The sequence below is a fragment of the Corvus brachyrhynchos genome, unplaced genomic scaffold (genome assembly GCF_000691975.1).
Source record: "Corvus brachyrhynchos isolate BGI_N302 unplaced genomic scaffold, ASM69197v1 scaffold315, whole genome shotgun sequence".
Classification (NCBI taxonomy): Eukaryota; Metazoa; Chordata; class Aves; order Passeriformes; family Corvidae; genus Corvus; species Corvus brachyrhynchos.
In genome coordinates this window covers 1659708-1684977 of record NW_008237903.1, presented here as the reverse complement: position 1 = coordinate 1684977, position 25270 = coordinate 1659708, and the positions used below count along the sequence as shown (strand labels likewise).

Here is a 25270-nt window from a genome sequence, read left to right as displayed (position 1 = left end):
GCCCCAGGCGTCCTTAGTTCCTTATGTAATTTTAGGGTTTTTCTCTAAAGTGCTGACAAGTTTTTCTCAAACCCGGTGACTGTCGTAGGTCTGACATCTCAATTCCCCCAGGATGGTATCCTTTGGAGACCTCAGGTTGTCTCTTTTCAGGGTATCGCATCACCTAAGAGAACCTTCGCTTTTTGTTGCTCTTTTGTGCAGTGCCAGAAGTGCAGCGGGGTCTCGGGTGGATCCTGTGTGCCCAAACCAAGCAGTGCTTTAATCATCACTTGTGACTAAGTGTCACTTGCTGTGACTAAGATTTGCAGAATAAATTGGATATCCGTGGTAGAATGCATGGAGAAATTGCTAAAGTAAACATTTTTGGCTAATTTCCCTGTTTTATTTTTATACTCTGAACAGTCGCTTAGATTCTGCCCTTCCAAAATCCTTGGCATCAACACCAGTGGCTTGGTGTGTGCTTCAAGTACCTAAAGCTTTTGCTGTCCTTGCAGTCCTTTAAACTAATAGTTCCTATAAGCAACTTTTATTTTTATCTCACTAGTGTGAGATGTCATGAAAAAAATAATGTCTTTACTGCCTGGCTTGTCTCCTGTTTATGCTCAGGTCTTTCTTGCACCATGGTTCATATCAGGATCAGTACAAAGCTGTTGTTGCTGATGCTCAGATAAAGGGCGACATTTAAAAACTGTTTGCAGTCTTTGTAGGAAATTGATGCTACTGAATCATGTGGAACATAAAATTGTCTGTGACTCTAATCAGTGGTGTTGCTGGCATTGCTTGGTGTCTGGAGGAGAGCACTGTGCTACTGCTGGGATGGACCCTTTCCTGTTGCATCCTGGGTTGTGATTGCTGTCTCCTCGGTGGAGATGGTATGAAGTGCTCTTTGGGACTCTTCCCCTCTGTGGGAAGGTTACAGTAGCATATATTTTTCATATCTTGGGTCCCCCTCAGTTTTTTTATCTCTTTTTGAATCTCTTTTTTTTTTCTTCCTTGTTTTGACCTTAACTGCCTATGTTTCTCTTTTTGGCTTAATTGCCAGGTTAGTTCCTGAAAGGTCTGTCTTCAAGTAAACGCAAGTGGCTGCCCTTTATTTTTCATGTGTCTATCTTCACGTAGACTTCTTAATAACTGGGTTTTGAAAAGTGTCATAGTAACTAATTTAGTGGTATTTTATTTCAATCTGTGTTCTTTCATCCCTTGCTGTGTCTTGAGCTCTGATCTGTTTGCTATGGTAATAGTAACTGTCAGAACAAATTAAAAAAGCACTTAATTTAGTTCTCATATGACTGGAGATTCCTGTTAGTTTTGGAGGAACAAGATCACTTTAAACCACAGTATCTTTATTAAACAAAAATAAAAATTGCTATAATAGTAGTGCCTGATTTTTCTGGCTTCACTTGACTGTACACTCTTTCACAGAATAATTTAAATTCCATTATTTTGCCTGTTAGGACTTGTCTCTGTGTAGTTTTGTGTTACTTAACTACCAGTGTAGTCTGGCTACTTAAACCTAAAAGAGAACCTTTTAACAAAACACAGAAAGATGCATGATGTGTTTGGTATTATTATTACTTATTTAACGTAATGCACAGTGCTGCTAACAGAGCAAATGTGGCAGGAACTCTCTTTCTTTGTGTGTGTACAGTGCCCTTTGTCATGAGAACCGTGATTGTGCACCTTCTGTTAACTGATAAGCTGTTTTATCCAAAGTTTATTTGTCCAAAATACAGCAAGTGATTCTTACTTCTTTTTAACTTCATAGGTGCTGGAGCTGATAATGACCTTTATATAAATCAAGCCATAGTATTTATTGAAGATGCAATACAAGTAAGTATTAATTTTTTCTTAGCTGTTATGCTTCCCATGCTGGATGTTTGTCACACACTGCCAGTTTTTAAGTTTTTCTGTGTTCAGGCACCCTTTGTAAACCATCATCTTGATTCACAAAGCAAAATCAGAATTTCAAATTCCTGTGGTATGCAAGTCTCAGTGAACTTCTGCCTAGGAGAAATATATTTTTCCCCACAATGAAGTAATCTCTTTAAGGGTTCAGAAGAGATGCTGGTTTGTGGAGTGAATTTCATGGTAGTTTTTTGTTTATTTGTTTGGGTTGGTTTGAGTGTGAGTGTTTTGACAGTGACTAACCTACTGCTAAGAGAAACTATTTGAGCAAACCCTGTAATTTGCCTCTCAGTCTGACTACTTGCACATCTTAAGAAATGGTAAAAGCTCAAGAGTTTAAGGCTGGCTTCAAGTGTGAAGGTGGAACCCTTCAGCTGAACTTGGTGCCTTTGGAAGTCTTGATGCCCTCTTTGTCTCTCCTTTACTGGCTGTTACTGCAGGTTCCTAGATCCTGTTATCTCCCAGCTGGTAGATGCAGGCAGTGGGAATGCTGAAGGGCAGTTCTTGAGCTCTCTTGCTGCCTCTAGATGGCTTTTGGTTGGGAGATTTCTGGGAGTCAGATGTATTTAAGGTGTGGAAGCAGGTACGTCTCAGTGGTGGCAGAGTAAGAGCAGCCCAGCAGCTGTTGCAGAGGGGGGATGGAGCAGATTTTGTGGATTCCTGAAGAATCACACTTCCTGATCTTAAAGCATGTTTTAGTCAAAGACATAGGTTGAGGTCTCTTCTATTGAGAATTAATTTGTTTGCATCTTATGGCTTGTTGGAAGAGAAAGACAAAATGAGATCCGTGAGCGGAATGAATGTTGGAGAGGGGAATTAAGTGGGTGGACCATTTTGGCGAGTACATAGAATAGTCACTGAAACATTACAAATGCTGTCATTTGAAATGATGACAGAGCTTGCTTCAGATGACTGCCACACAGTTTAATTATCTGAGCAGCTGTGTGGTCCTTAGATAGGAGAACTTCTTTAAAACCTTTCCCTTTTCACACATGTAGAGTAGCTCTGTGGTCATGGGTGACCTGATACTTTAATAACATGCACTGATTTGCTTTGCTTTGGTAACTTGATCTTTGTCTTTGAGACAGACTGGATGTAATGTTTAAATTAGCCTTTTTGCTTCCTGCCTTCAGTATCGATCTATAAATCACCGTGTGGACTCCAAATCCCTGTGGCTTTATCGATGGTACTATTCCAGGACTTGCCAGTGGTAAGAACTTGGTTATTCTCTTTGCTTTTTTGTTTAGGAGTTAGTCTTTTTAAAAAATTACTCTTCATCTTTCTTGCTTATTTGATAATTGTGCTTTTATCTTCATAAGAACTTACTGTGGGAAGCAAGGGGATTGACCACATGTGAACATGATAGAAGTGGAAAGCAGCAAGTTCTGTCGAAGTGTGATGACGTAGATGGCTCTTTGGAACAGCCACAGGGCTGCTGCATGAGGGGACTAATTAGCATGATTTACAGCACTGTGCATTTAGAGTCTTCAAAGTGTCTATTTCTAAACATGTTGGCTAACAGCAAGACTGTTTGCTGCTGTAAGTTTCAAAAGGATGCCACCTCAGGTTATTTGGTGGTCAGCAGTTACATCACCAATGCAGGCAACAACGTGCTAGGCAAGTGCTGCCGTGTGGTCTAACCCATTTGAGTGAAGTATGGTATCATAAAGCTTGGTTTACTTCAAAAAAAACTGCTTTACTGGAAGTATTTTGTTATTCTTTTGACTCATTTTGTGGCTGGTTTTGGGGTTTGTTTTGGTTTCTTTCTTTTTTTTTTTTTCTTTTTTTTATGGTTTTGTTGGTTTTATTTTTAATTTCATCTCTCTTCAAACAGGATTTTGAGCTTAACCATTACTGTAATCTTGGCTTTGGCTTTCATTGAAGAACCTTCCTCGCTCACCGTCACGTCGGATGTCCGGTACCGCCTTCCCGCCTGGAATCCTCCCTGTGGCCTCACGGAGAGCATTGAGCTGCTCTGCTTCCTTGTGTTCGTGGTTGATGTATCTGTGAAGGTGAGCATCTCCTTCATCTGGTATTGAATGAAACAGTAGGTGTGTGGTAGAATTGTTTTTCAAATCTTGTGTTTGCAGGATGAAATTGCCTTGCTTTATTAGAGCCTCATTTCAGGAGAAATTAGCAAGTGTATATGTATTAAATTAAGGCATTTATTCCCTTTTTTTAATGTAATTTTCCTAATTGTCTGGAATAAGTGAAATAAATTTTGCTAAGAGTGCAATTATTTTGGCTTAGCTGCTTGTATTAGGCTATAAAATTGGGGTATATAATAAATATATGTCAGTTCATTTATACAAAATAAAAGTAGTCAGAAACTGACCTTTCTTGGGATACTTATTTCTGGAAAATCCCTTTTTTACGTTTATTAAGTGGTGATTTTTCTTGCGTTCAAAGGATTTCTCTCTTGTGGCCTATGTGCACCTCTCACTTTTACTGACCTTTATTTAGTTTTTTGTAGAAAAAAAATCTCTCAATAATGTATTTTTGTTTGGATTTTGGAGAGCTTTCTAAGAGCAGTGATGTAAAATTACAAATACTTGGGAAAAACAAGTGGTGCTGACTTATTAGGGGATTTGATTTTATTATTAAAGTAAATTATGGTTGTTCTTTTTTTTCCCTTGTCCAGAGTTACTTAATTGGATGGAAAGAATTTTGGAAAAATAAATGGCTAATGGCTTATATACTGACATTAATTGTTTCCCTTACTGATTGGATTGTGTCACTGAGTTTTTTCTGCAAAGAGGTAAGAACTGCTTTCTGCAGAAATAATCAGCAGCTTAATTGTGGAGAGTGGCAGAGGAGAAGAACCTGCAAAGGGAGAGTCAGCAGGGTGTATGTGGTGTATTGGAGAATTAAAAGAGGAGGGTGAGATGGTTCACTTTGGTCTTTGATAGCTGGATAATACACTGAAACACAGAAAAAGTTTGATGTAATGTAGCTTAGCAAAGAATTCTGCTTGATTCTTAATGTAAATTTTGTGTTGGTAAAATTAAATAACACTCATTGCTTTAGTCTCAGCAGTCAAAGAGGGCAGGGAAAACTCATTGCCTGGCACCAATTTTGGTGTGCAGTTGGAGAGTTATATTCTTAACTTGACTGAATGGCAGAGCCTCTGTAGTGCTGTATAAGAAAAAGTTAATTATGTAGTTTAACAGCTGCTTTCTAACATGAAGCTGTGCTGTGTTCAAAACAGTTGTGTCCTGAGAGGCACATCAGGTGAAATGGTTTTAGACATGCCCTCCTTGATGTGATAATGCACTCTCCTAGTTGGTTTTGTTTGCCATAGATTTACATTAAATTAGTTGTTGTGCACTTGCAACCTTGTTAAGAAAATATTAATGTGGTAAAAATGCTGGGAAGTGAATAAGAGATGATCTTAAAACGTTGTAAAATCTTGAGGTGTGGTAGTGGACAGGTAGTTTGAACAGGAGCCTCCCACACAAAGCGGTGGCAGAAGGAGCAGCTGAACTGCTGGGATGGATGAACAAGACAATAGCAATAAAGAAAGGGATTTTTATGTTTCTTTGCTGCTAAGTGTAGCCCACAGAAGACTAATCCTGAAATGCAGGATGCTGAAACACTTGAAGTAGCATATAAGTAACAGGAATAACTTGAAGGCTTGCAAATGTCTTGACTGCAAGAATCAGATTATTTGCTATAGTGTTGTGGGGAAAAGAAGCAATTACAGTTGGGGTCTTGTCAGAGACAGAAATTGCTAAATAATAAGCAGGCCCTTTGGTTATAAAACAAACAGCCTGAAAATTGAAGTCAAGCACTTATTTTTAGAATGTGTTATTTGCTTTTATGGAGAGTAGCTCTCTGTTAATCCCTTTCTTGAGATGGACCTTGGCAGAAAATACAAAAATAGCATCTCTTGCCAGATTGTTATGTCTAGTGAGCAATAAACTTAGATTGTTTCTAATTAGTGGCCTGATGAGACTATTGAAATGTCAATGTGTGTTTTTAAAGCAATCTCTCATCATTTTAATGAGGTGTGAAATCGCTTTTGGTGTTTTGTGAGCTCAGAAGAGCGGAGCTCACTTCTTTTCCTATTACACTGTTGACTTTGTCAATGTGTGTCAGTGCTTTTTGACAAACTTGCATTAAAAGTGTTTGTGCTGCCAGTCTTGTGAGAGCTCAGTGTCTGATCCGTTGGTTTTTGCAGAGTGTGAGAATAAGAAGAATCCTTCGCCCCTTCTTTCTTCTCCAGAATTCTTCTATGATGAAGAAAACGTTAAAAAGTATTAACAGCACATTGCCTGAAATGGCGAGGTGGGTAATGGCACAGGAAACATCCTGTCACAGCAAGCAGGTTATTGTCTGTCTTCTGGTGTGGGGCATCTGAGCAGCTTCCTTCTGGATGGGGTACCTAAGAGATCAGTGAGATCAGGTCACAGTGGGTGGAGGCTGTGGTAACTTTCTGATTCCCTTTTGTCTGTAAAGGATCTCTAGACTGTGACATGACTGTGTATGTGACATAGGTTTTTTAGTCCTAGTCGAGTGGGAGGTTTTAATTCTGCTCTTGTAAGCCCTCTGTAAGGGAAGAACTGAGGCACACAAGTGTTATTTTTATTTTGAATCGAAACTCACATCTCCTCCTGTTATCTCCATATAACTTCTTAAAAATACCCCTGGTTCTCTTCATCTGGCATCATTTTGCATTTTTAGCAGAGGATATTAAGAATAAGTTACTATTAACCTGTGATATATTTTCTCTCCAACAGTGTTGTTCTACTGCTGGCTGTTCATTTGTCTCTCTTTACCATGTTTGCCATGCTGCTCTTTGCTCGAACAAAGGTAATCAATTCTATTGCTGCTTTGGTAGATCTGGGTGCCTTTTATCTGTACTTGCACAGCTGCCTCTTGCCTAGTTTTACAGTCAAACTAGTGAAACTCATTTCCCCTGAAAAGGTCGTGATACCTTGTCAGACTTGCTGAGTTGAGTCTGAAGTCCATTTGGAGAGTTCTAACATGTGCACAGTATTCATGCATGCTGGGGTCTTCCTTATGCATTTACCTGATTTGATCCTTTGAGTTACTTTCTCTGCTTTTGTTGAAACCCTCTGTGCTGTTTTGTCTCCAAAGCTCTCGTCACTTTTTCATTTATATTATCACTCTTTTTTTTTTTTTCCTCTTCCCTATCTAGCTTTTTGCTAACTTTAGTTTCTTCTGTGCTTTCTTACCTTTCAATACTGGTATCCCTGGCCATGCCCTGGTAGGTTTTTGCCTGTATTAGTTTTGGTTTCAGATCTCTTTGGGTTTTCCTCTCGTTTTTCTCTTCCTGCTTTTGAAAAGCAAATTTGAAATTTTGTGCTTAAAATAATTTTTGTGTTCCAGTAATCTTGGTATGTTCCTTCTCTTCTAAACTTCCTGTATCTTAATTTATCACACTCAGATTATTTGGGGTATTTTTTTGTTCTTACTTTTTAAGGCCTTCCATAAATATATTACTGTGAACACAAAAATTTCTTGCATATTTCTCCCAGTAATTTTGGTCCTGTCCTTAATCTCAGTTTTGCACCTTCATTTCCACTGTAATTTTCACTTGGGCCTTCTTCTAGTCTTCCTTATGATCAGCAAATTCCCTGAATTCCCATGTTACAGAATCTCTGGAATTAGAAGCAGAGCTCTGTTTTCCCACTTTGTTTAGCTGCCTTCCTTTGTATTATCTCTATTTGTCACATCTGATTTCGTTTATGAGCTTCCCCAGCAGATGTATAACTTGTATACCTAAACCAGTCACTTTTTTGTACATTGAGGTAAAAAATAACAAATTAGAGAGTGGACTTTCCTATTTCAGTGTGCTGCTCTGACATTCATACAAATTAATTTTGTCTAACACGGCAAAATACCGCAGGCAAGTTCTAAAAGTAGGTTTATTAATGAAATTCATGACTCTGCATTTTTGCTTTGTCTTGTGTATGTCCTCTAGGGTTACATATTCCAGTCATTGCAGCAGATTCAAAAGCTGCTTGTCCTGTGCTGCCTGACTCATGTTTCTTTTGTTTGCACTCTGCATCTTTTTTACCCGTCTCTTCTTGACCTCAGGAAAAAAAACATTTGTGGAGGATCCAAGATCAGCCTCCCAGTGTGTTTTTGATGAAGGTTCTGACACTATCTGAGCCTTTTGCAGATCATTTGATGTTTCCACTGAGCCACAAAATAATTTTGATGACCTTAGTTGCCAAAGTAATTGCAAATATATTTTTGGGTGCAGTGGCACTGATCTTTTTTTCCTAATTTCCTTTCCCCAAGATGTTGAAGCTTTATGTGATGTTTTCATTGATACTAAACACAGCATTTTAAATCTTCATTCTTTTCAAAACAGAACAGTTGCCTGTTTCCTACCTGCCCAGCAATTCCTGTGCTGTGCATAAATGTTAGTTACAGCTAGTTACAGTTAGTTACAGATCTCAGGGGATAGCAGGAGGAAGGGAAAACCCCTGTTTTGAGTAGTGGTGGTAACTTCTATAACTTTAGTAACAAAAAACTAATTCAGAGGATGTTAAGTTTTCTATTTGGAAGTCAAAGGGGTAGTGAGAGACACTCTGAGTGTGGTGGTAGAGCTGCAGGTGTCTGAGAGGAGTTTATAGGCAGGATATTTTGTGGTTATTGAGGCCCCTCTTCATTAGTGAGGAAGCTGGTTTGTTTCTTTGTTTTTTCTGTTTATTTTTTTTGAATCATATTCAGGGAGTCCTTTTATCTGCAGTATATCAGTATCTCTTGCAGACTAAGAGGTGATGCTTTTTCTATCAATTCAGGCTTACTTCAGAGTCCTATGCTGTGAGTTTATGATGTGATTGTTCTTCCTGGGTCTGACGTACTAACTAGGCACAACTTCCATGTGGAGCTTCCTGTTCTTCCTTGTGTTTTTTAAATTGCTATTAATAAGTGATGGGATTGCTCTGTATTCATACACATTCTCTTAATTTTTATGTTTGGCTTTTGCTTTTTCCACGGGGTAGATTTGATTATGTGTGTAAGAAATTGATTGTTGACTGATGTTAATTTTTAAAAAAAAATTTTAATTTTTTTCCCTCTTCCTTGGTAAGACAGTGATTACTTGGTATTTCTCTTAACAATGACAATCTTTTTGCCTAGGATAACCAGCAGGATAAGGAATGGGTGGTGTATTTCCGGAATTTGCCGGAATCCCTGACGTCACTGCTGGTCTTGCTGACTACTGCAAATAATCCTGATGGTGAGCAGTCTTTCTGAAATAACTCTTGCCTCTCCTTTTGAAGAACAACAGAGTAAGATCACTCTGTTCAGCCTACTGTAACCATTCTTTCAGCTGGTAGTTCTTAGTACAGCCAGAGGAAGGTTGTGTAAAGGTTTTTCATGCCTTTAGTGACTTGATTCTTGCCTTTCTGTGGTGTAATTATATATGCCACTCTAAAATCCAGCTGTATGACAGCTTTTACCAATTGCCAAAAGTTCATTGATGTCTCCACTGTGCATCTCAAGCATTAAAGTATTATTTCCTATTTTTGTTAAATTTGATACAGTGATGATACCTGCATATTCTAAGAATCGAGCATATTCAATCTTCTTCATCCTCTTCACTGTATTAGGTAAGTTACCTCTTGTCTTCAGCAAAGTTAATGCATTTCAACTTTGACACTTGTGCATACCAGCTACAGTGTTTTATTTTTCTAGGAAAGTTTAATCATGAATTTCTCTGTTTTTGTGTTTCTTCCAATGATTGTGTAGTGTCTCTAAGATCATTTTCATGGAAGGGACTTATGGTTTGGAGATTTTTAGTAACATGGCACAGGGGAATGGATGCATTACAGTGTATTCAAACATTAAAAACATTTTGGAAATCAAACATGAGAAAACCAACCCTTTTTAAGTTTTCTATCTGGTTTACTGCATACATTGAAACTTCTTTCCACAGATAAACAGATATTTTTCAGTAAATTTTACTGCCTCTTTTTCTCCAATAGGCAACTTGTTTTTGATGAATTTGCTTACAGCAATAATATACAACCAATTTCGAGGGTACCTTCTGGTGAGTAAAGCATTCCTGATTTCTGTGTTCTGCTGTAACCTTGAACCTTTGAAGTATTTTCATCTGTTTATTAAAGCAGCCCTCCCATTCTGATTGCAGATACAGTTTTAAGGTACTAAATGTTCTTTGATGCAGGTACTTTTCCCTTTATGTGCTGTTACAGCTTGATCCCCTTCCGTGACAAAATGACCTGCTTGCATGCTTCCATGTATGCTGTGGATCTGCAGTTTTGACTATTACAGGGGGGAAAAAAAAGAAAAGAAACTGTTGTATGACTGAACAAGGACAAGAGTAACTTAAACTTAGTCTCTGGGAAGGAAAGAAGGAAATCTGCTGTGCTGCTTAAACAGCTGTTGTTGCAGATCATAGAATATTAAGGAGTTGGAAGGGACCTTAAAGATCGTTCAGTCCCAACCCCCCTGCCATGGGCAGGGACACCTCTCACTGCACCAGGTTACTCAAGGCCTTACCCAGACTGGCCCAGTAGCCTCTCCAGTAGAGTTTGAGGGAGAAGGTGAAGTTTGTTGGATAATGAGCCCAAGGCAATATTACACAGAAGGAATGGCCCCCACCCTCTTGTGACAGAGGGGTGTGTAAACAGAATAGGTGCAGAGAGGATTTTTGGTAATCCTTTCCTTGTCCTCTGTTTCATCCCTTCTTTCTCAATTTTCTGCTTTGTCACATGACAGCATGGCATAATCTGACTGCTGATAAAGTAACTGAGTTTGAAAGTGATTACTGTAATAAAAAAAAAGCATGAAAAACCGTGGCTCTGGATTTGTGCTTTTAGGCAAGAAACTGGAGCTGGACAAGCTCTCTAATCTCCTCCCTGCACAGTAGTGTGAATTTCTGTAAATGCTTGAGCTTTGCTGTTGCCAGTGTCTCTGGAACAGGCATATGCCTGTGCACTCCATAATTGAAAATAAACCATAACCTAGATGTTTACTTGAATTCCAGGGACTTGTTTGCTAACTTGCTTCCTTCCTCCTTGTACATGGAGTTCTTGGAGGGAGTGAGGCCTAGGGCAGTCTCCTGTTCTGATCTCTAATCACAAATCTGGGATGTGTGCCCAAGGATCAGTATATTATCTGGCCATAGGACACAGTAGTGCCTGAAGTGTGAGTAAATTGTTTCCTCTGTGGTGTTTTTACTGCTCAGAAATCAGTTCAGTCCTCCCTCTTCAGGAGGCGGCTGGGAATCCGAGCTGCGTTTGAGGTGCTGTCTTCCCTGAAAGAGACTCCTGCTAGTGCACAACAGTAAGTGAAGAGTCTTGAAACAGTAGATTATCTAACAAAAAAAAAGAGTAGATTTTTGGTCATCTTGTTTTAATATATTTACTTAGGATCCATTCTTGAAAGTGGCACTTTGTTGCTCATCTCATTTATTTATTTTTTCTTTAACTGGGTGTTCACTGTTTGGGACTCTTATGGAGTCTGTTTCCTTTTTTTCCTACTTGTAATTTTATCCGCTTTTCAAAAGAAGAAAAGGGCAGAAATGCATTTGGAACTGCTCATTTTGCCATTCTGTTTTCTTTTAAATAGGTCCTGTGTCAGTGTTGGGGCCTTATTACAGGTGCTTCAGAAAGCTGAGATGGATTCTCGCTGCAAGCAAGCCATCATGAGAGTAAGAACTGGATTTTCTTAGCCTTTACGTTGGTGACTATCAATCCTGACTAGCAAATCCAGAGATCTGCCCTCTGTTGCAGCATTCCTTGGATCATAACAGAATAGTGGCATTACTACATGGGACTGAAGATTTAAGTTTGCCAAAAGAATATGTGATCCCAGAGAGGGAAAATAGAAAAGGGCAAATGTTGAGCTTTTGACGGGGTACCCTTCCTTCTTGGACCAGGGTAAAAGAGCAGAGGAGGCTGCTGTTCTGATAAGTTCTTTATTTTGTGGTCTCACAGCTTTCTTGAAGGCAGAGTTTGAAGGGGGTTACATGATAAAGGCAAGCAGCAGCAGCAACAGCAGGGAAAACCAGCTTCTTCTATATGCTCTATATGCTCCATATACTCTATACACTTTATATTTTTTCTCACAGAAGTGTGGATTCTATTTGTTAATTGACCAGTAAGATTAACACACGATTCTAGTTTTCCTTTTCTTAACCCATCCTGGTCTAATTCCAACAGTCGTAAGTCATACACAAGTGTTACATAGGTATTACACAGATTTGCTTATACAGTTTCTATCAGCTCTTAGTGTTTATGTGAACACTATCTAAAAAATGTGAACAGTATAATTCTATCTATATTTTGTCTAAAGTAAAGAATTCTGTGAAAAGGTAACACTGCTGCAGTAAGAACTGTATTTAAGGTCTCTGCTACAGCTTTTTAATGTTTAAGGTACTTAGCATGTATTTCCACTAAAAGTTAAAAAATCTGTATTTCTATTTCACTTTGGTGTGTCTTCATGTATCTCAGCTTGTCCAGAGGTTTTAATTCAACCCCTGTGCTTTGGCTTCCCTCTGGGGCTGAGTCCAGAGGAGCTTTCACTCCAACAGCCAGACACGTCCTCCAGTCATGTGGCAGCGTTGTGTTAAAGCAGAGCAATACTGAACCTTACTCTAACAGCTTGAATTACATCTTTATTCCTAGATTTCCAGTGTAGTCTGAGGAGTTTTAGCAAACTTTGCAGATGTACCTATTGCAGATGTTAAGCTGAATGTTTCTCTTTCATGTGCAGTCGCTCAAAATGCGCTCCTGTGACCAACTGTCAGCTGCCCAGTTCCAGAAGCTCTTTGAAGAACTAGACAAAGATGCCATTAAGCAAGTATGTATGTGACCATCATTTATAAAGCATCAGAAGTTGCCTGGTCTTGTGCAATAATAAGTGAGAGTACTCTTGTGTAAAGTGTATGAACAAACTTTGCAACACGTGAACACAAGGTGTGATCACATGGCATTGATTCTGAGCTGCTTTTATAGCCACAAACAAAATTGCTCTGGGGGCTTTTACAGCACTAGTGTCGGATTACCAGGTGGTGTAAAATGTATAAAATGCATCTTTGCTTATTCTTTCATCATTTTTAATGCTGAGTTGGTCAGGCAAAATAGCTCAGTCTTTTTTCTCCAGTCCCTGAAGGAAGAGCAAAATGTGGATTCTCTCTCGGTGTTCAGGTCAAGATGGGCAGAAAGCAGTTTTTTCTTTCTCTTGGAGAGAGAGAGAGAGAGAAAGGAAAAACAAAACACTAAACTATTTGAGGGCTAGGAAATGTTCTTTTCTATGTTTGCATGTAATTAAGACTTCGAAATTAAATGTTGGGAAATGAGGACGGGATGTATACCATTAATAGCTTCATGTTAATTTATCTGCTTGGGGCATTGGAGAGAGGTTGAGTTATCTCCCTTCTCTGCCATTACCTTGTGTTGTGCCATTGTCAGGAATGGTCTCTTGCTGCTAATAGCCACAGCTGGAAAACATTTTCCAGATGCAGTGTCAAAATTAGCCTGTGGCCCTGAAGTTTTGCTTTGAAAATGTTTAGGGTTTTTTAAATCTGAGATGGGGAACGTTTTTTAAATTATTTTATTATTATTAAAATGCTTATGCTTTATGACTCAGCAAATCCTTTGTGTTCTTTTCAGCACCCTCCCAGTCCAGAGTACCAATCCCATTTTATGCAGAAAATGCAGTTTGCCTTTGGCCATCCCTACTTTGGCTACTTGGGGAATGTGGTAGCCCTTGCAAACATTATTTCTATTTGTGTAAGTAAAGGTTTTTTTGTTGTGGGGCAGTGGTTTTTTTTTCTTTTTGTGATTGTTTTTCCGGTTTTTCTCTGCTACAAATTTAATTTCTGCTTTTGTTCTTTAATTTCTCTTTAAATAACTACTTTTTCTAGCAGTTGGGTTTTTGGCATGCTTTAGACATGCAAAGTCTTAAGAGGAAATACCTGCAGTTAAAAATGTGTTTTGAACTGCTTGAAAAGGTCTGTTCAAAGCAAGAAAAACTGTTCTTGTGCTTAAAAATGTATTTTATGTAGCAGTAAAGCAGTAAACTAATAAAATATTTTTTGTTTAAGGTGGTCTTGGTGATGGATGCAGATAAGCAGCCATCTGAAAGAGATGACTTCTTCCTGGGGGTAAGATACAACAGTATTCCATGCAGTTATTGCTGTTCCCTGAGATGTCAGTAATTCTAATGGTTGTTTTTATTTTGGGGGGTGAAGGCTATCAACTGCTTCTTCATCCTATACTATCTGCTGGAAATGTTGCTGAAAATCTTAGCAATGGGCTTGAAAAGATACTTGTCTTACCCAAGCAATAGATTTGATGGACTTCTGACTGTAATTTTGCTGGTAAGTGTTTTGTTAGCTTACATATTCTTGGATTTGTTGGCTAGGGAGGTTAGGGAACTACAAGAGCTGGTGGGATTGCTTTTTTTTCAACACTGATCTGCTGAGCTGATCAACACGAGCCAGTGCTGTGGGTTTATGTGGCTTGAAAGTTTATGTGATAGTGCATGGTTCTCTTAGGGTCTGTGTTCTGAAGATAGGTTTATTTAAATCCATGGAAAAGGTGCTTTTCCTGATAAGAAGCCTTTTAAATTTCATTTGGAAAAATTCAGCTCTTGGAATAATTGCATGAGGCATTCTGTTTCATGGTTTAAAACCACTTTTCTCTTTAAATTAAAAAAAAATTATCAGGCTATTATAATAATTATTTGGTCAAAACCTGACGCCCCTGTGGCAGATGAGGTCAAATTCATGGTTAATGGTATTCACTGTGTATCCTTTTTTGTGTCACTATTGGATGCTCTGTGTACATTTGGTTGATTTGGGGGATAACTAGGCAAATATGACAATTCAGAGCTTTAAAGTGAGTCAAATTAGTGGCTTAAAGCTCTTGAAAATGTTTCCTGTTGAGAGGCTTACATAATTTCGGGAACTCAGAATTACAAAGTAAAGTTTTGACATTTTTTTTTCATTTTTCTTTCCTGACTAAAGGTACTGGAGATTGCAACTTTTGCTGTGTATGGATTTCCTCACCCTGGCTGGTGAGTGACCTCTGTGACCTGCTGCACTTTGCTCAGTGGCTGGGGTGGGTCAGGAAATACACACACACTGTCATACTCACACATGTCATCATGCTGTGACTGTCAGCCCAGTCTTTAATTTACCAAATTTGATAGAATTTCTCACCCTTGTAGTCCCTAGAGGCATGCAATATGGATAAGTGAAAGAATTTTTTTTCTTCCATAGTATTTTAGAGTTCTGTATAGCTCTTCTGAGAAGGTGCATTTGTTTTAATTGTAATCTCATCTAAAATAATATCTTGGCAGATCTGTGCTTACCAGGGGTGCAGGAGTGGGAATTTGATACCGAATACACAACCATCTATAACCTAATATGTTTCAGTATCAGATTGTCCATAAATCCAATTATATGAACTCACAAACAGCTGATGAAACCTCTTAACCCTGTATGTAGATTGAAGGCTGAGGTTTTCTTCATGATGCAAAATGTAGTAAGAAAATTCCCATGGGACTTACACTATTTGTCTATATTAGAATAGCAAGCAGTCGTACTTTGATTTTCTTATGTTCAAACAGCTTTTGGATAACTATCCTGATTTCTTTTTTGTTGTAAAAAACATAAAAATCATTACTTCATCTTAAAATTTGAAAACTGCCTCCACAAGAAAAGAGGAAAGCAAAGGAATTCTGGAAGATTTCCTGAATCTTCATGGGTGATTCATGACACATTCTGTTACTTTGTGTCTTTGTACAAGCTCATGCTTAAGACGCTGGCAGTCCATGATTTTTCAGGATATTTGTTATGTTGCCATCAAGAAGTTATCTTAATTTACACTAGAATCTCTGAAGAGGGTTAGACAAGTCAGATCTTATGGTTTTAGAAGAGTTTCTGTTTGAATACTACTTGTATTCCTATCACCCAGCCATGATGGTTGCCAGAAGAGTAATTGCTACAGACTAGTGACGTTAATTATTGATGTTATCATTATGTTTGGGTTTGATTTTGTCCTTTGATTCTTAAATGTAGGCAATTGTTTGCTCTATCATCTTGGAGCACCAGTAATTCTTGTTAGGTCTTTGTGTCAGTCACTGCAAACAGATTACAACCCAGATGAGTCACTCTGGGTCCTGATGTGTGGTATTACACCCACAGATCAAGCAATCACCACCTTCAGGGCAGGACAGTGATGTTGCTGTTATCTAGAATATACCTTCTATGCAGGGTTATCTTAAATAATTTCTTTCGTTATTAGAGATGAATATATTGGAGGTACAAATCATGATTTAGCATCCCTGTTACCAAGGTCCTTTGTCATTAGCTGCTTTAGTCCCCCACCACCTGCCCTCCTTTCCAGCCAAGAACCATTCAGCATGCTCATGTAAAAGCTAAAATTCAGGCTGAGTTTTGAAGTGTATGCCCATTTCCCATGATATACACATATAAGGAAGAAGGTTGACATGACAGTCTTTTTAACTTCATGCTGTTTTCAAAGCCCTTCTTCAGGCAGGCATACCCCGAAGGATTAATGCCCATCTTTGCATGAGTTCCTGAAGTATCTCCCTCTAGCAGTCCTTTTGATTCACTTTGTTTTCTGAAAGGACCCTCTTTGGTGCCTCCTCCCCAGCAGAAGGCACAAACGTGCACTTCAAAGAGCTCTCTAGGCACACTTAAGAGCCCAGGCTAAAGGGGTTCCTTCCTTCATCAGTTATTAGTTTACTGTAGCTGAGATTCCTGCTAAGTAAATCAATGCACTTACATTTCCTGTAACCCAGTAGATTGAACTGTGTCTTTCTGTCCTGGGCTGTTTCTCTGATTTGTTACTTTCTTCCCTTGTCTAGGAGACCTGAGTTCATGGGCTTGTTGTCCCTGTGGGATATGGTGCGACTGGTGAACATGTTGATTGTGTTCAGGTTCCTGCGGATTATCCCCAACATGAAGGTGATTGCTTTTCCCTCCACAACACGGATTTCTTTGTTGGTCAAGCTATAAATTTTGTTAGAGCCTTTCAGAATAACGTGTAGGTTGCACTTCTCTTGCACACGAGTGGGATGGCTCCGCTCTAACTGTCCTGACTTTCGCACAGCCCCTCACAAAATCACTGTCTCTTGAGCTGGTTTTCTCTGGTGAGGAGGGGGCAGGCAAGTTCTCTGGATGTTATTCTTTGTCCTTTTAGTAAAAATTTGATACGGGTTGGAAGTGTGGTGGATGTCATATGTACAGGATTCTGCTCTGTTTCAGTTCATGGCTTTGGTTGTTACTACATTGCTGGATCTGGTGAAAAACTTAAGAGCCTTTGCAGGAATCCTTGTGGTAAGTCATGATGCAAGACTGTAATTTCCTTTGTTATGGTATAATAAGGGTATGTCACCAACAAAGTTAACTAGGTTCTTGTACAATCACCATGAGCAGTAACATTTCACCTTAACCAGCTAGTTCTTCCCCAGGGCATGTCTTGGAAAGCCACAATAAACTGCTGTTTTGTGGTGGCAAGCACACAGTGGCAGTGCCTCATTTAGCAGAAGTATCTTTAAAAGATCGATTAAAGCTTCCTTTGAGTGTTTGCCTTAGCTTGGGTAGTGTGGGTTCAAATACAATTTCATCCATGCTAAAAGTAGACCAGGTTTCCTTACCCTGATTTGCTTATGTTAAATTAAATAGCAAAACAACTATATACTTGTTTTTGGTTGAGAAGGTCTTGAGATGGCATGTTTGGGCAGGATTTTTTAAGAGCCTCTGCTATCCTGTTTTAGGTGTGTCTGTGTAGGAACATAGACTCAGCAAACATGTGATTAAAGGGTGGATCACAATGTGTGATGTCCATTACATAAATTCTCCCAACTCTCGAGCTGGCTTTGCAGCCACGTCTTCCTGGTAGGGTAAAGAAGAGCCTGGGTGGGTTTGGTTTTGCTATTGTTCATGGGTTTTTGTAGGGTCCCTTAATTGGAGTCGTTGTAGACCAATGATTTGTTGTTCTAGTCTATATACCTAGCATGCAATTTAACCAGAATACCTATTTTTGTCATTAATAATCTGTGCTTTTATCTGTAGAGGATAGGCCTTAAACTGGCTTATGTTGCACTTTGAAATAAAGATCTTGACTGGGGCAAAACTAAGGTGATAAAAACTTTGTTGTGCTGTTCAAGTCACACTTATGAGACAAGTCTGCCACAGTGTTTGCCACTTCCATTGATTTAATTTGCTTTTAATTTGGTCTATGTGGAAACTCTCACTGAGCTTCTGCTGTAGTGAAATCCAACTCCATTGCCAGCTGATGCAAAATATCTTTCCTAAAGTTAGCCTGGGACACGCATGCTGATAAAATAATGTAACTTATTAGCTAATTTCCCAGGCAGTGAGTGTTTTAAATATATCTTTTTTCAAAGAATAAAATTAATTTTATTGCCAGGCCAGATACCCCATCTTCTGGCAGGCTGTGAAATGTCAGCTTCAGCTTACTCTGGTGGTTTTCAGGGTTCATAGGCCAGGACAGTACTCTTCTATTCCTTCCAGACCTCCCATTCTTGGGTTTGTTTTGTAGCAAAATAAAAAAAAAAAATTTCCTTTTTGTGTGAAGACTCAGCTTGCTTCAAGGTTTCCTGGGACAAATGGCTCCTTCTCAGAGGAGCAAAGCTGTAGGTTATTTCTAGAACAATCTTTTTAGGATAAAAATGGCAAAAATCGCTTAGGCAACTGCTAAAGACTGAAAGGTGTCTCTTTAAAAAGAAGTTTGCATTTCTAACAGTTAAAAGACAGAAGTTCCCAAATCCTTTGTGTTATAGAAAACTTTATTTTTAGAATTTTTAAAGGAAGTTGCTGATGGAATATAAAATACTGACTTAGTTTTGTCTTTCAGTTAAACTTAGTGAAAGCCTACTTTTATTGAATCTAGCAGAAAACTCAGATATTTATATTGTTCTTAGTAAATACTGGTACTGAGTTTTGGTTTTAAGTCGCTGTTCTGCAACGTTTATAGTTAAATATCAGCATTCTGAGACACAGAGAAGTAAAACAGATGATGAAATAAAATGATTTAATGCATTTTAACAACTTAAAGCTAAGTAGAATATTAAAAAGAGTGAGCAGTTGAGAAGTACGTTCACTTTAAAAGCTTCAGGCTTTTCTTGATGCAATTACCTTAACTGTGGTACTAATGTAAATTCCGTATTAATTGCATTTTGCTTTCTTATTTAGTGACAGAAATATTCAAAGCTAATGGTTGGTTGTGTTCCTTCCAGGTGGTTTTCTATGCATTTGCTATAACTGGCATAATGCTATTTCAAGGTGCTGTTGTTCCCTTGGGAAATACCAGGTAACATTCTAAACATCACTGCTCAGAAAGGATCTTTTTTTCAAAAGCATCTGCAGCTTTTTACCTCTGATCTGTTTGTGGTTGGGTTTGTTGGGTTCTTCTTTTCTCTCATTCTTGGAGCCACCCTACTTTTCATGTTTAATCACAAGACTTCATTTTCTGTTGCTCCTTCTGTTTCTTCTTGCTGCATTGAAGTTGCAGGAATGCTTATCTGTAGCTTGGAATTTTACCCCGCTTAATCTGAAATACTTTTTTGAACTGTTTCCCTTGTTTTCTGCCCGTATGAGATACTCTTAACTTTATCCAAGAAGAATTCTAAAGCAGAGCTCACAGGGAGCTGTGTTCACATCAGCCTGTAATTCTCTTGCAGTGCTGCCAACACAACAAATGACAATGGCACTCTGCAGTGTGGGACCTACGAACAGCTGGAATATTGGCCCAACAACTTCGATGACTTTGCTGTGAGTCTGATCATGGATGAAATCCCTCCTTCTTCCCCTCTCTGCTTGTCTTTCCTCCTCATTTTCTGGGGCTTAAATCTGTGGTACAGCCGCTTAAGCTCTGTTCTACTCACGTTATTTAGGCTGCAGTGGTAACCCTGTGGGATGTGATGGTGGTGAACAACTGGCAAGTCTTTCTGGATGCATTTTCAAGATATTCAAGTCCGTAAGTAGCAGTAATCATACTGAAGAAGTCCTGTATAAATCCAGCTTGTAAGGTACCTGAACAAGAAGTATACCCTGCTTTCCTTTCTTTTGGATCAATTCAGGTATATAGGAAATAAACCTAATGCTTCTGTGTTTTCTCTGTGGGTGAACAATTTCTTGTAGATGTAAAACCTTGGACATATCTTTCATTTGTATTTACTGACTTCATGGGAATGCTTGAATGAACTGGATGGTGCCTGGGTTGAGCTGTTCCAGTGATCCTTAGCTGGTTAACCCAGGAGAGTGAGTCTGTTTGGCTAACTTAATGAAAAGCAAACATTTTTTATTTTTAATTTTTTGATCCATACCCCCTTTTCCATTAAGAAAGTAGTAACATTATATTTCATGGAAAAAAATGTGATTTCATGGTGCTCTGCTGACTTTCAGGCTGAGGTTATTTACGACCTCTTTTATATATTGTCTGTTCATCTGATCTGCAGGTGGGCAAAGATCTATTTTGTAGCCTGGTGGTTGATCTCCTCTGTCATCTGGGTTAATCTCTTTGTAGCTTTACTTCTGGAGGTAAGGAAGTGTGTTTATTTGGTGTGAGATCCTGAAAATGGGTTCTAATTTGTGCAGGAAGTGAGAATAACCCAGAAAACTTTATGCTGGGTTTGTGTGTGCTTACTTTACCTTTCTCCTTGCTGCCCTATGCCCAAGGAGCTGAGGAAATATTTTCTTTTTCCTAGAGAATTGTATGTTTTATTTGCAATTTTGTCACAAAACTGGTTGTGTCTCATTGGCTGTGTACAATTTCATTGCATCACTCTTTATTATAAAGGTGAGAAGTATTTAAAGTGTTGTAAAATTGCTTCTCTTGTACCTTAACATTTAAATTCAGCATTAGTTATTCAAGCTGCAGGCTTTTTGCATTTTAATTTGCCAGCAAATGAAGGGAGCCATTTAAATTTAAAATTTCTATTTTATGTGGTTCTCCTGTGTTTCTTCCCACCCCTGTTTGAATCGCCACCATTGTTCGGTTCCGCGCTAGAGGAGTGGAACTGATTACTTATTTTCAAGAGATCATATTCTAGAGTTTTTCAGAGAAGCTGTGGGAGTGCAGTTGCCTAAACAATGCCATGAAGAACATGTGGTTCTACTGGTTTCTCATTGCATACTTCCCTGCAAATACAAATTTCCAATGGTGAAGGGAATGCTAATCATAACCATCTCCTCTGGATTCATCATTGTGGGCTTCTCTTGTAGGTAGTGGAGGGAACTGAGAACCTGTAGAGGGCACTTCACCCCGTCTCAAACCCTATGAAAGTTTCTTTTGGAGCTGTTCTTGGCATTGCTGACTCTACTGAGAATTAAAATTTATTGCAGTAGGAAGAGTGGCAAACTTTCAGTCTAGGACATCTTCTACCTGCTTGCTTCTGCAGGGCTATGGCCAAAGGTTGGTTGCAGAGCCAACCATAGCAGGAGAGCAGGAAATCACTGTTTTTCTCCCTTTTTTTTTTTTTCTTTTTGCCTGAGCTGCATGTCTACTCCCTAGGTATTCATTTGTCAGAGTTATTCAAAATGGGTGAGGGAACATGACAAAACCAGTAGCTGAGTTTAAGTTGTGATGCCTGGACTGGCAGTATGTTTATATATTGTCAGGTTTTTAAAGAGGAAGAAATGCAAAGCAGGTGAAGTCTTGTGGGTAGTTCACACGGCTGTCTTGGGGAGGCAGTCCTTGCTAGGAGCTGAAGGCAGCAGGGCTGTCTTCTGCTCTGCTGTTCTTTCAGTTTGTGATGAGAAAGTTATTTCATTGCTGAACAAAGGTCTGAGTAAAGTAGTGACCTGCAGCAAGTAAATAAGGGGATGCCTGAATAAATCAGTGTTCTGATACTGTGTAAAAACAAATCTCACCCCCCTCCCAAACCTTATCTGCAAACATAGTGACCAGATATAACCTCTTTTCTGGTGCCATCAGAAGAAGCATTTATGTTTTTTGCTGTTCCTTTTACATTTCAGAACTTTATTCACAAGTGGGACCGTCGCTGCCAGCGAGAGTCTCTTTCAGATATTGAATACCAGAGGACAGTTGAACTCATGTTCAGGTGAGTTGGGCTGGACTTGATAATCACTGTAGTTTTTTATGTTTGTCTGCTTTAAAAAAAGTGTGCTGACTGCAAGAGGTCTTCTGTTTCCTCCCTCTGAAGCAAACTGTTTCATCTGTTAGTTTGGAGAAATTCAGCAAGGGCTTTAGTTAGGCCTGCTTTAAGCTGATTTGGTAGCCTAACCTTCATATATTTTGTGCTTATAGCAGGATGGGAAAAGAGGTGCTGGGGGTGAGGGGAACAACTGCTGAGGGAGGAAAAAACAAGGGAAAGAAGAAAAGGGATGATGAGGAAAGTGATGCATGTTCTTGGCTTATTATGAAATTGTGGGTGGTGAGTTGATACTTGATGATTGTGCATTAGTGGAACTTCTGGTGCACGTTGGATACTCAATAGTAGCACTGGGAGCATGTTCTCATTTGGGAGTTTTTTCAGGAAAACAAATCCACTGACCTCCAGTTGTATTGTACTGTGTGCAGGAAATTGCTTCCCTGCTTCTTGTGGGAAAACAGCTGCTGGTTTCCATGACACATCTGTAGAGGATGGATCACTTGCAAGTAGATGCATCTTTAGGGAGCATCAGCTTATTGTAATTTTAATTCCTCGTTTCATTCTTGAAACCAGCACACGTTACATCTCAGTATGTGCATTGCAGAAACAAATACTGGGAAGATCCCTTTGCTGCCCCTAACAACTCATGCTTTTTCTTTGTAGAGATGTTTTGGAAGAACCTACAGAGGAGGAGTTGATGGAAAAACTGCACCAGCACCCACACCTGCAGTTATGTAGGTGACTGGTGGGAAGGACTGATTTATTTAGACCTCAGTTTTCTTGAGGTTGTCAGCTGGAAGAAACTGAATGGATTTTCTGTGAGATGCTGTTAGGAGAGGGGCTTGTAGGACAGTATGTGAGGTTTTGCTTCGCAATTCTCTGCAGAAAGATTTTTTATTTTGGGTTCATATCTTTTTTTGGAAAAGATTTGGATCTGGCTAACTTGATTTTAAGTTGCAATTTTAGAAGGAGTATTGCAGCTGTTATTTTTATAGAGTGTTGATATCAGAAGGTTTTATTTTCTTTTTTTTAATAGGGGAAGTCTGTTTAAAATGACAGTGCACTTTAAGACACGAACTTTATAACCACTAAGCCTGCTACTTTTTTCAGCACAAGAAAATGGAGCTGCCTTTTCTGGCAGGCAAGTGTGGCAAGGGCTGTGCCCTGCAATTCATGAATGGATTAGGCAGGACCAGAACAAAATCCTTAATCTTCCTGTAGTGAGAGTTGAAACACTATTTTTATTGTAATGTGACACCAGCATATCTTACCAAATTTTCAGGAGTTAATCACGTCGGAACACAATCGATTCCAGCTTAGCAACAGGGGCTGCCTGCTTTGCACATCCCCTGTTTTTCTTTGTTTTCCATGAGGGTTCATGCTGGCTGTGCCACTCTGGTCACTGAGAGCAACCAGAACCTGGGCTGGAGCAATTGCACTTGTGGTTTTCAATGTGGTAAAACTGAGCTCTCTTTTAGAGTCAATGTTCTCATGTTGCTCTTTACTGAACCTCTTCCTTTTACTTTTTTCCAAGTCCTGTTCTACACTGTGTCGTATTCCATGAAAAAGCTAAGGGGAATGAACTTTGGCTGGAATGTTGTACCATGGTCACTGGAGTCAACCACTTAAAGGGGGAAGGGGAGGAAAAAAAGGTTGAATGGGATAATCGAAGTGCTTAACAGTTGAAATTTTAATTTGAGCCTGTGGGAGTTGAAGGTGCTCAACCAGTATTGCAGGATCACATTATTTTATGGCTTAAGGACCACGTGCTGTGGACCACTAACTTTCAGCTGGGTAAAACTTTTTGGGTAAATCAGCTTCTCAACAAATCCAAAGTGGAGGATTCACGGTAAGCTGTGTCCACATGCTTTTCATTATCCCATAGTGTTCCTCTAAAAAGGTGTTTTTGCTTGAATCTCTGTCACAACTAGTAAACTGCTATGAAGAATAGAATCTACCACAACTACTGTTTTTATGTGTAAAAATGAAACTGCCCTTTGGGGCACTGCCTTCTCATTGAGACACTTGTCACCAAAATACACATTATTTTGGTCATCTCTGTATTGACAAAGGCTTGGGGGAGGTAATTGGCTACTATTCTTAAGTCCCTTGATTTTTTTCTTTAGTTAAAAAACATTTTTCAAGAGTGCCAAGCAGTCATCCTGTGTACCTTTCTTCTTCTTTTTTCATTGTTTGCCTTTTCTCTCTGTCCTGGATGAAGGAGAGGAAAATACCCAGGATGATGATGTGTTCGAGGTCTCACTGTTCAGAAATTACTTAATGATTCTTGTCTGTTTCTTTATCTTTTGCTTGTATTTTCTTTGTGCTGTGGAGCAAAATGTGTTGTCGCTTTCGTATGTGTAGAACAAATGTGAGCTGAGTTCTGAGCTACTCCTGCAATCTTTACTTCTGCAGTCCTGCCTCTTAAGACATGCCCTTGTCTGTGTGCAGTCTCTTGTCTCTGTTCCTGGTTTCAGTGGCGTCATCATGCTTGTTTTCAGTCATGCACTTAAAACACTCATCACAGCAAGCCGGTAAAGGCATCAGCACACGGTTTTTCTAGTTTTGAGCTTGTTTTGTTCAGTATGGCTTTATGTCAGGATGGTTTCGGTTCCTTCTAGCATGATTTATAATCACTCCCACCAGTGTATTGGGACTTATTAAGCAGTGGTTGAACAGTCTTATTTTACCTTTTCATCGGAAAAAAAAAAATCTTTTTTGTTTTCCATTTTCTGAATACTTGAAGTAGCTTTGCCTTGCCAAAAAGGAAGTGTCCTGTTCTTATCAGCCTGCAAGTTTCACTATTTTTTATGGCCTCTTAAGGTTGTTTGGGATTTTGTGGTTGATTTTTTTGTTGTTTGTTTTTTGTGGGTTTTTTTGGTTTGTTTTTTGGCTTTTTTTTTGCCATTACATTACACTACAATCTACCAAAGCAACACAAATTGGTGTGGGATTACCATAAACATCACAACTGTCTCCATTATGCCATCTTTGCATCTGGTGAAATGTGGAGAAGGCATTCTGAAGGGACTTGTTCTTGTCTTGTTCTTGTTTCACACTTGTGTAATTGACTGGAAGTGTAACTAGAATTTAATATAAAATTGTGCTACCTAATGTCACTTGAACTGGAAGATGTAAATGACCACAAATCTTATGCAGTAATTGTATAAATCATGAAAATGAATGTACATCATTAGGTAAAATTTGAGGTTTGCATTATTAAAAAAGTTTTTTCTTCTTAAACTTGAAA

The 25270-nt window shown here is 39.0% G+C and overlaps 1 protein-coding gene across 1 annotated transcript; it reads left to right on the top strand.

Annotated features, from left to right (window-relative positions):
* The first annotated feature begins 1783 nt into the window (after nucleotides 1–1783).
* On the top strand, nucleotides 1784–25270 carry TPCN2 (two pore segment channel 2). Its single transcript, XM_017733047.1, has 24 exons — nucleotides 1784–1830; nucleotides 3017–3115; nucleotides 3740–3917; nucleotides 4547–4663; nucleotides 6086–6192; nucleotides 6645–6717; nucleotides 9022–9121; nucleotides 9429–9494; nucleotides 9870–9934; nucleotides 11093–11190; nucleotides 11476–11557; nucleotides 12622–12708; nucleotides 13521–13640; nucleotides 13955–14014; nucleotides 14102–14230; nucleotides 14879–14928; nucleotides 16747–16846; nucleotides 17147–17218; nucleotides 19144–19217; nucleotides 19588–19678; nucleotides 19801–19883; nucleotides 20365–20446; nucleotides 21884–21969; nucleotides 22684–25270. The coding sequence occupies exons 1-24, from the start codon at nucleotides 1820–1822 to the stop codon at nucleotides 22760–22762; spliced, it is 2109 nt and encodes a 702-aa protein (XP_017588536.1). The 5' UTR covers nucleotides 1784–1819; the 3' UTR covers nucleotides 22763–25270.